Consider the following 11,115-nt stretch of genomic DNA (forward strand, 5'->3'; position numbering starts at 1 on the left):
CCTTCTCCCTCACAAAGTGGCAATCAACCTCTATGTGCTTCGTTCTCTCATGAAAAACAGGGTTGGATGAGATATGGAGTGCAACTTGATTGTCATAGTACAATTTCATAGGTTTATCAATGCGGAACCCGATTTCTTGTAGGAGATTCATCAACCACACTAATTCACAGGTAGTGTGTGCCATGGCCCTATACTCGGCTTCAGCACTGCTTCTAGTCACAACTGTCTGCTTTTTACTCTTCCACGTCACAAGATTTCCTCCACGAAATGTGCAATAGCCTGTAGTAGACTTTCTGTCATACACTGAGCCTGCCCAGTCTGCACCTGTGTACCCAACTACTTCAAGTTTTCCTCTTGGTTTATACATTAGCTCACGGCCCAGAGCTCCCTTCAGATATCTTACAATTCTAAGAACTGCATCCCAGTGAGGTATACGAGAGTTCTGCATGAATTGGCTCACCACACTAACTGCAAAGGAGATGTCTGGTCTCATGATAGTCAGATAGTTCAGCTTCCCCACTAGTCGTCTATACCTTCCAGGATCTTCAAATACTTCCCCTGTATCATTGCTCAACTTAACATTTGGTTCCATAGGGGTTTTAGCCGGTTTTTGCACTTAACAATCCTGTTTCTTCCAGTAGATCAATAACATATTTTCTTTGGCACAGATTTACACCTTGTTTTGACCTGACAACTTCTATGCCCAAGAAATACTTCAATGCCCTAAGGTTTTTTGTTTGAAAATGATTTTGCAGAAATACCTTTAGTTTGTCAATCCCCAATTTGTCACTGCTAGTAATGACAATATCATCCACATAGACCACTAATAAAGTTTTTCTAGCTTCTGAGTCATAACCGAACACTGAGTGATCAACTTGGCATTGTTTCATTCCAAAACTCTTTACCACTTCACTAAACTTCCCAAACCAAGCACGCGTCGATTGTTTCAACCCATAAATTGCCTTCTTCAGTCTGCACACCTTACCATCCTCCCCCTGAGCAACAAACCCAGGTGGTTGCTCCATATATACCTCCTCCACAAGGTCACCATGAAGGAAGGCATTTTTTATGTCAAGCTGAAACAGAGGCCAATCATACATAACTTCCAGGGAAATTAACACACGAACAGAACCAATCTTAGCTACCGGAGAGAATGTCTCCATGTAGTCCACTCCATACAACTGTGAGTAACCTTTAGCAATGAGTCTGGCCTTCAGACGCTCCACACTACCATCTAGCAAGTATTTAACAGTATACACCCATTTACAGCCCACAACATGCTTACCAGGTGGGAGAGTAGTGAGCTCCCACGTTTGAGTATGTTGAAGAGCAGAGAGTTCCTCCTCCATTGCCTACCGCCACCTAGGTGAACTAAGAGCTTCTTGGACATTGTTAGGTATGGAAATAGATGACAAAAGTGAAACAAACTAACGATGTGAGGCGGAAAGGCAAGATAATGAAACAAAATTAGAAATGGGATGGAGAGTGGAACTGCGTTTACCTTTCTGTAAGGCAATGGATAGGTCAAGTTCTGAGGGTTCAGCAACGGGAGCCATGACAGGATCCGCAGATAAGGTAAAAGTTGGAGGGGCCGGTGTCGTTCGACGTGTATACACTTGCCGGATCGGTGGTTGTTCAGTAGTGATCTGCACTGGATGAGGTGATGAGTCTACTCCAACATGAACATCCGGAACTGGATCACTGACAGGAAGAGGAAGAGGAAGTAAGGGTGGAGACGAAGGTGCTTCAGGTCCTAACAAAAAGGGGACAGACTCAAAAAAGGTGACATCGGGACAGACATAGCACTTCCGAGTAATGAGATTATAACACTTGTACCCTTTTTGAGTCCGAGAGTAGCCAAGAAAGACACATTTAATGAAGCATGCATCTAACTTGTCTATTCCAGGACTCAGATTGTGAACAAAACAAACACAACCAAAGACACGAGGAGTTAATGGAAATGGAGATAAAATGGGGAATAAGATAGAGAAGGGGGACCGACTATTAAGAATGAAGGAGGGCATCCGATTAATGAGGAAACATACAGTGAGTACAGCATCACTTCAAAACTGTTTAGGAACACTCATATGATGAAGAATAGACCGAGCAGTTTCGAGAAGTTGACGGTTCTTTCGTTCAGCCACTCCATTTTATTGAGGAGTGGATGCACGTGAGGTTTGATGAATAATGCCATGCTGTTCTAAATACTGTTGAAATGAAGTAAAAAAGTATTCATGACCATTATCTGAACGAAGAACTTTGATTGGAACACCAAATTGTGTACGTATTTCAGTATGGAATTTTTGAAAAATGGAGAATAATTCACTTCTTTCTTTCATTAAGTAAATCCATATCATCTTTGAACAATCATCAATAAAAGAGACAAAATACTTGTGCCCATTATAAGACTCTATCTTGATCGGGCCCCAAACATCTGAATGAACCAAAGAAAAAGGATTCAACATACGACTTTCAACTCTAGGACTGAAGGAAACACGACGATGTTTCCCAAACTGACATGACTCGCACTGTAAAACCGACAAATGATTCAAAGACGAAACTAATATCTTGAGTGCCTTGAGAGAAGGATGCTCCAATCGACAATGCCACTATAGAGGAGTAAGCGAAATTTGAAGAGCAATTGAGGATCCACCACCGTCAAGATAATACAATCCACCAGCTTCATGCCCCCCACCAATCTTCTTCCCCGTCTTGAGATCCTGAAAAACACAAGAGAAAGGAAAGAAGGTAACAAAACAGTTAAGAGTCTTGGTTAATTTACTAACAGACATAAGATTGAAGGGAAACTTAGGTACATATAGAACAAATGATAAAGAAAGAGAAGCCATGTCAACATTACCAACACCACAAATGGGAGATGAAGAACCATTGGCAAGTGTAACCGTTTATGATGTGGAAGTTTCAGAAAGAGAAGAGAACACACCTGAAGTCCCGGTCATGTGATCAGAGGCTCCAGAGTCAATAATCCAGGGAGAGGTTTTAGATGACATGCAAGCAATACCTGAGTGGGCCAGAGTAGCAGTGGTATGTTGTGAAGTGGTTTGAAGGAACTGTTCATACTTATCACACGGTACACTTACCATCTCCCTCATAGAAGCAGATATAGATGTGGAGGGAGTTAGGTCTACCGGTTTACTATCACTGATATCAACCTCACCAGCTATAGCATAATTAGCCCATTTAGAGGGAGGACCATGTAGATTATAACAGAAATTCACCGAGTGTCCTTCCCTGCCACAATGGGTACATTTCCTTACAGAGTTACTCTTTCCTTTGCCACGACCTCCCCCTAAGTCACGACCACCTCCCCGGCCAAACATGGAACTACCACGGCCTCCTCGGGAGGCATGTCCTCCCCCTCTTGTACCACGTCCACCTCCTCTGGCTGTCACAAGTGCTGATCTATCAGACTGTGTGGGATTCTCTGTTTGTCCCAAAGAAATCCTACGAAGCAGTGCAAATACTTCCTTAAGTGTAGGAAGAGTAGAGCCCCCTAATACTTAGGCTCTAACTGGTTCATACTCCGATTTCAACCCCACTAAGAATCTTGTAACATCTAGTTGTTCCCTCTGTTATTATTGAACTTTAACATATGGAGTGAGAGGATGATAGACATTGAGTTCATTTATGAGATTCTTCATGCAAGCATAGTACTCTTCTAGGGTTTTGTTTCCTTATTGCAAATCAAAGTATTCTTGATAAAGTTGATATACCCTTGTAGTATTATTTTGTCCAGAATACAGCTTCTTAGCATGTTCCCATATATCCTTAGCTGTATCTAGGAACATGAAATTGGCACTAATTTTTTGTTCCATACTATTCCATAACCAGGTCATGGTTTGAGCATCCTCTTGTTCCCAATCATCAAACCCTGGAGAGCCAGCCAGTGGTTTATTTTCTTTTACATGCTTCGCTTTCCTCTTTGCCTTGAGGAAAACTTCCACTGATTTGGCCCATGGAACATAATTCTCACCATTCAGTTTAACTGAGGTCATCTGTACACCTAGATAGTCAGAGGGAACTACCACACTAGGTTTCTGATCATTATACCCATCTCCCATTGCTGCCATGATACTCTTTCACCGCTACTTCTAACCTGAATTCCCAGCTACCAACTGAGTGCTGTTATTAGGAGTTTGATGTTCCAGCACCTATAGCAGTCCCTAAGCACAATAATAGGTACATAAGCCTTGTTCTTGTTCACACCACTACTGATTTCACAACACCACGAACCACATAAACATCAATTCAACACCTACTAATCACATGCAAGCCCTCTTACAATCACTCAACAAAGATTGTGCATCACAAGCACCACCACATGGTCATATCTGTTACACCTAGTACAAACCTGCTTAACACCTTTAAGAGGGCACTACACGACCACAAAGAACTCAGCTTGCATTACACTTTGCACGATTCGGCCACTTACAGCAGCCCTTGCACCATTCGGCCACTTACAGCAGCCCTTACACCATTTGGCTACTGTAAACACAACCCGTTCTTGGGATTTTCTCCAAGAACTAGAGCAACAATAGACCTAGTTCTCTGGGTTCTGATCAGTACTCGCAGGTTCTTGAAGATTTTCTACCCAGAAATACCAGCAGCACAAGGAGAAGAAATAACCGACCTTCTTTTGAGAGTTTCAACCAATCATTCACTATTGAAGTGATTTTCTTAATGAAGAAGGTTATGCGCAGCAGAGAGAGACGAGTTGAGATGTTTCAGACCTAGGATGAACCAATTTTCTCCATTGAAAGCCCAGAAACGAAGAAAGAGAGGTCACGAACACTGCTGAGATGTTCACAAACTGAAGTAGGTTAGGAACCTTGCTCTGATACCATGTTTCGATTGTTGCTACAGTAACCCGAACCAACAAGAGGAAGAAGAAGAAGAAGAGAAAAAGAAGAAGGAAAGTGAAGGGACTATCGAATCTGATGGGTTAACCCTATCAGTCGACCCCTTAATAGTAATTAGTCTCTAATTACTTGTACAAAGACTAAACTGCCCTTACTTAAGTGTGGGGCAAAGTGTCTCTAATAAAACTGCCACATAAGCATACAACTTAACAAAGACAAGTTGACTAAACTATCCTTATTCGGCTCACTCTAACAGATACAATATGCATATCGGTCGTATCGTATCGGTACTTAGAAACGGCTGAAACACCTTTTTTTATTTTTTTTTCAAATTTTGGTTTTTTGGGGATCTTAAACACATGTTTTTTATTATTAAAAAAAGTTGGGGGTCCAAAACACCTGGAAACGGGCATTTCGGATCGTATCTTTTTCAAAAGATACGATACAATACGCCCGATACGGGGCGTATCGTCTCGATACTTTAAACCATGTACCCCCCATTTTAACCATCCCATCTTCCAAGGAATGGGCTGATTGAGGGATATATCTGAACAAGATGATCACACAATAGGTCAACTTGTCACTATAATGTTTCACTCCCTCAATGTATCACTTACTGAAGTCCCTTTGGATTCTTTTTTTTACTATCACCCAATAAACTGCTTTCACCCTTATTGGCTCTATCAATTTCTTAGGATGTTGTTCCTTGTCTTCAAATAATCTTGCATCCTTTTCTTCCCATATGCTCCCTAGAATAGCATTCCTAATACAAAGCCATGCCGCCTTCGCTCTTTTGGTTTTAAATGAAAAGGATACCATCCAAACAACAGGGAGGCACACAAACCAAACCATCCCAAATAATGATAGAAAATGAAACCAAATCTGAGATGCAAAATGGCATGACAGCAATAGATGATTAGTACATTCTCCACTTTTAAGACATAAATCACACATATAGGGAGAGATGCACCAGGCTTTGTATTATTTCCTTTGGATCCTATAAAGGGTGTGGACTCCGGGTAGTGGAATACCTCACATCTTGCCTCCATGTTTTAAAACATTGAAAATACATAATCACATTTTTGTGTCGAGATGGGAGTTTTTTTGTTTTATTAGCCAAACTAGATTTAGCTTGCATTAGTCATGGTTGCACTTGGGAGTTGAGTAAAATGAAACGTAATTTAAACTTGAAATGGTTCAATTCTTAATTTTTCTGTTTGTAACTTTTGGCATGCTTCCTAAAACCACATAGCATTTTAGTATATCCTCTTCTTGCAGGCCCACTACTCATAACCTATGGCTACGATTGAAGTCCACTAAAGCAAGCCCAGTGGTTGAAGGATCCGGAAGGCAATATTTTAAGAAAATGTAATCTTTTCTGAAGATTCAAGGTCAACATATTAACCTTTCATTTTCATTTTTAAGTTTTCTTGGGTTAAGCTTGTACATCTCATGTATAGCTTTCGTTCAGATATAAAATAGCATACACATTTGCCTTTCCTAAAAACAAAAAGATAGAAAGAAGTGGTTTCTTTTTTTATTATGGAACTAATCCAGTAACAAGATCCTCAGATCCTATATCATGGGATGCAAGTGTGTGGCAGAAATATCAATGCTCAGATAGATGAGTGGTAAAACTAGAAAGGACAGATTTAGAAATGAAGTCATACAAAGGAACCTAGGGGCAGCTCCAATAGGTGATAAAGTGGGGGAAAAAAGATTGGATGGTTTGATCATATGCATAAAAGAACATCAACAGAGCTTGTCAGAAAAAGTGATCTGTTGCAGGTTGAAAGGGATAGAAGGGTTAGGGATAGACCAAAAAGGACTTGGGTGGAAGCAATTAGAAGTGATTTAAGCACCCCATAATTTAATGATGGATATGGCACTGAACAAAACAAAATGGTGAAACAGGATTAATGTAGCTGATTCCATATGGTTAAGTTCACAGTTAACAAAAAAGGCATCAACTTTTTGAATCCAATAAAAATCTATTTCATACCATGACTTGACACCAATCCAATGGTTAAAAGCACTCCCACATATGAGAGACCCGTTGCTGAACCAAGACCCTTTTACTCTTATTTCAAAGTGTACCCCAAGATTAAAAGCATGATAATTAGTATTATACAAGATTTTCCCTTCTGCACATTTTTGAATTAAATATGAAGCTTAAATTCTATTCAGAAAACTAAAACATAATTCGTTATTACATACATAATTAAATAGAAGACAGTAAAGAAATAAATAAAAATGCTTACCACAAATTTCACAAATATGATAGATTTTCTTCAAGATATATTTATGAACTTCAAACCATGATATGTTTGCTGGCTTTTAACAGCTGCACAATGCAAATAATCACCAAAATAACCAATCTTCTGGGCCTCGCTTTTCAGGGACACAGGAGCAACTAGATCAATTAAAACTTCAGAATTGTTTCATTTCTCTTGGTTGACTGTCTATGTTTTATCTACAATATGAATCTGGTAAAACTCAACATCATCTCCAACTCAAATAGCATCATGAATATAAAAGTAGGCAACTGTGCAAAAAAAAAAATTGCTTGATGTGTTGGAGAAACATAATGTCAATTTCATTTTTAATTAAACAAAATGAACTTATGTTATAACTTTTTGTCACATGGAATGCTGCATTCTTTCATACTCTGTCAAATCCCTGTTAAAAGCATTATTATCTCCTGTTCCCGAATATAAATGCTCAAAGACCTTCATCACACTCATTGAGCCCTGTTCCTGAATTCCTTACAGATACCATTTCCATGTCCCTCTGAACTGCTTCCTTCCTCAATCTCAAGAGCTCTGCTCTCTCATGGTGCCCTTCAGCCAACAACTCAACAAATTTGTCTTTTATAGCAAGCAGTGGGTCTCGGTCAATCAGTTCTGATTCATGGTAGGCTTCCCTAAGGATTGCTGTTTCTATTCCACCTTTCAAAGACATGTAGAATATCCCTGAATGCCTGGTGAAAACACTAGAAAATGCATTCGAGAATCGACACTCTTCCCTGAATTTTCCCAGTGTTGCCACAGGCACCCTTTTAAGAATGGACAATGAAAGCAACTCATGAAATACTCCAACTGTCCTTTTCTCCATCTCAGGTGAAGCCTGATCCAAGTGAGAAACATCAGCATAAGGAGATATATAGGGAAGCTCCATCCAGTCTCTAGTCCATTCCCTCATTTCTTTCTTAAGGAAGAACCCAGGAGGCAGCTTAACATTAAATGAAGGCCTGACTCGGATCCCTGTTAACTTAGACTCCTCTTCTGCTCTCCGTTCGATAACTGATTGAGCATACTCAGGGTTCCATGAAACCAATTCCAAGAATGACTTGCCCTCTCCTGGGCTCCCAACCAACCTAAACAAATGTGGATACTTGGGGACCAAACTGCACAAGAAATCATCTGAAAAGCCAAAATCTCTCTTCACATGAAGCAGTTTATCAGCACTGACCACTTTGTCCCTGGACATCATGAGCAATTTGCACAATTTGGCAACAATGAGCGGTTCATTCTCATCCTTTATCCGCTTCTCTTTCTCAAGAAAGCATCGAAGCCTGCTGCTAGGGCGAAGAAACGGAACAGGCTCGGTCTTTGGTTTGATCCGATCAAGGTAAATGTCGAACAACCCGGGGTTTCTATTGAGGAAAGTCTTGACATTGACCTGAAGTCGCATTCTTTCTCGACGTTTCTCAAGATAACGGAGGGGAATAACCTGCCCGGGTTCATTCAGGACTTCTTTGACGACTCTGGCGCTGAGACGCCACACCTTGTCATTCTCGATTGCCTGGTCTAGATGGCGATCCTTTCGCCAAACGACTTTGAGGCTTGAAATTGAAGCGAGTTGGGTCCAAAAATTAACTCTAGAATTTACCGACAAACAGATTGAATTCAATGGATAAGAGACATTAGTTGCAGAAGTTGAACCCAAATGCAGGGGACCCCTAAAACTCTTCAAATAACAGTAAATTGTAGGAATTTTCAAACAACGCATGACTTTCAAGATTTGGAAATTTACTTTATTTACTGATAACTGTGATCGAGCAGAACTAATGGGCTACTGTGGAAATATTACTAACTCCTCTCTACAAGGAATGCTAACATCAATGGCACTTTTCACTCGTAATAACCCACTCACACCTGATAAGAAGCATGTGGGTTTCTATAAATTTTATTAACTGGGAAATGGCTGAAACTTTAAAGGAATGCTTCCAAATAAAAGTAGGAGCAAGAGGAAGAGATACCAGAGATTTATGATAGTAACATCAGCAGGACGGAGCGGACTCTTGGAGCTCAGCAGTTTTTGCACCTAATCCATCTATGGTCTCTCGTTGGCCCTCCGCCACATCATGGTCGATTTTCGCAGTATAGATTGTTGGTTGGTTAGGGAAAAGTACGAATACACATGATGCAGAATTCTGAATTCCAGCCACCCCCTACGAGCCTTCTTCCCTCCTATAAACCACATCCTGTCCGTGAATTTGGCATCAATTTACGGTCAGGATGCATTCCCCCCCGTACTTCGTAAATTCTGAACTGGGCTGATCGGTACTTCTCCCATATTCTTATTAGTCTCGAAGAGGAAGGTTCCACCTTCCAGAATTTAAACACCTAAAACTAGTGTTTGGCTGTCTGCGTCTCAAAGCAGGCAGTCGGACCGAACCGCGGTAGCTGAACCGCTGGAGAGGTGCAACCTGGGCCAGGTTAGCCTGACCCAATTTGAAAATTTTGTATCATGATAGGGTTGAATCAGAGTTGAAGCCTTGGGCGTTGATTGTTACTAGAGGTGAGCATAGGTCGGGTCCGTTCGGTACCATGGTAGAACTTGGAATCTATTCTGTAGGAATCGATTATAGGTTTTTGGAACTGGAACTTATCGTGTGAAAATTATTTTTAGGGTCGATTTTAGGGTCTATCCGTGAAATTTGTTCTTTCTTTACTCTCTTCCTTAAAAAATGACATGTTCTTTAAAAATTTGACTTTTAATAAATATAATATATAGTTTAAAATTTATATAACTTTTGTTAATTAAATTGAGCATTTTAATAAATAGATTATCATAATATATTAATATATGGTTCAAAACTTATCATTATAATTTAAATTTTGTAAATATTACATTTTACATTATTTATTATACACATTCAAATATTAAAATAAAAACAAATGATCAAATCACTTAAGTAACTCAATGATCAAGTGAAATCATGACCTTTGTAACCAAAAGTGCTTAGGTTCAAACCCTTCCATGTAGCCACATGGCAGCCCTCTCTTCTTCACTAGAGTGCCACTCTAAATCTCTCTCTTATGTTCTCAATCACTAGCCAACCCCCTTCTAAAATTTCTCCTAATCTCTCCCACCTAAAATTCTTCCTAAAACACCTCTAAATCTATATTGCCATGTGGCAGCCCTCTATTCTTCACTAGAGTTCCACTCCAACTCTCCTCTCTCTCTCTCTCTCTCTCTCTCTCTCTCTCTCTCTCTCTCTCATGTTACCAATCGGCTCAACCCCCTCTTAAAATTTCTCCTAAACAATCTCTCCCATCTAAAATTTCTCCCAAGACACCTCTTAATCTATATTATAAACCATCTAAAAACAAAAAAAATGTTGGTAAATTAATTTGGGGAGTTAAATTAATTTGTGAAATATTTTTTATATTTTTAATAATTACTGGTATTAATGAATATTATTTGGTAAATATCAACACCTAAACTATAATTTTTTGTAATTTCGGTAAATTAAAAATTTTCATTACTAAGAATTACTTGCTTAAAATTACTGATTTTGGTAATTTAATTTCAGAATTTTTTGAAAATTAATTATTGAAATCAATAATTACTAAAAAATTAATAATTAATTAAATTATTAATAAATACAAATTTAATAATTAAAAATCATCAATAATTTTTAGCAATAAGTAGTTATTGATATTTTTAGTAATTTTGGTCAATTTATTGATATTTTCAAACAATAATTGGAAAATTCAGTAAATTTTTAATGGATAATTAATTTCAATAAATATAATTTTATTTTTTTAAATTTCAGTAATTTTTATATTATTATAATTTTTGAGAAATAATTATCGATTTAGTTAATTTAGTGAAACTTAAATTATAAAACTTCCAAATTTTCAAATAAATAATTGGAAAATTTTAATACTTCCCAATTTCCATAAGTATTGGATACTACATTTATAATTACCATACTTAATGAACC

At 38.7% G+C, this 11,115-nt stretch overlaps 1 protein-coding gene across 1 annotated transcript; it reads right to left on the reverse strand.

Annotated features, from left to right (window-relative positions):
* Nucleotides 1–7,278: 7,278 nt before the first annotated feature.
* On the reverse strand, nt 7,279–9,328 carry LOC148879423 (protein WHAT'S THIS FACTOR 1 homolog, chloroplastic-like). The gene is made up of 2 exons (XM_088960955.1): nt 9,142–9,328; nt 7,279–9,037 (listed from the first exon to the last, which is right to left on the reverse strand). The coding sequence occupies exon 2, from the start codon at nt 8,889–8,891 to the stop codon at nt 7,602–7,604; it is 1,290 nt and encodes a 429-aa protein (XP_088817081.1). The 5' UTR covers nt 8,892–9,037; nt 9,142–9,328; the 3' UTR covers nt 7,279–7,601.
* Between the last annotated feature and the right edge of the window lie 1,787 nt (nt 9,329–11,115).

The sequence above is a fragment of the Nelumbo lutea genome, chromosome 1 (assembly GCF_056320005.1).
Source record: "Nelumbo lutea isolate HS-2025 chromosome 1, American lotus-T2T, whole genome shotgun sequence".
Lineage (NCBI taxonomy): Eukaryota > Viridiplantae > Streptophyta > Magnoliopsida > Proteales > Nelumbonaceae > Nelumbo > Nelumbo lutea.

Coding starts and splice junctions, on each gene's coding strand:
- LOC148879423 (XM_088960955.1), bottom strand. CDS start 8,891: ATGCGTTGTTTGAAAATTCCTACAATTTACTGTTATTTGAAGAGTTTT.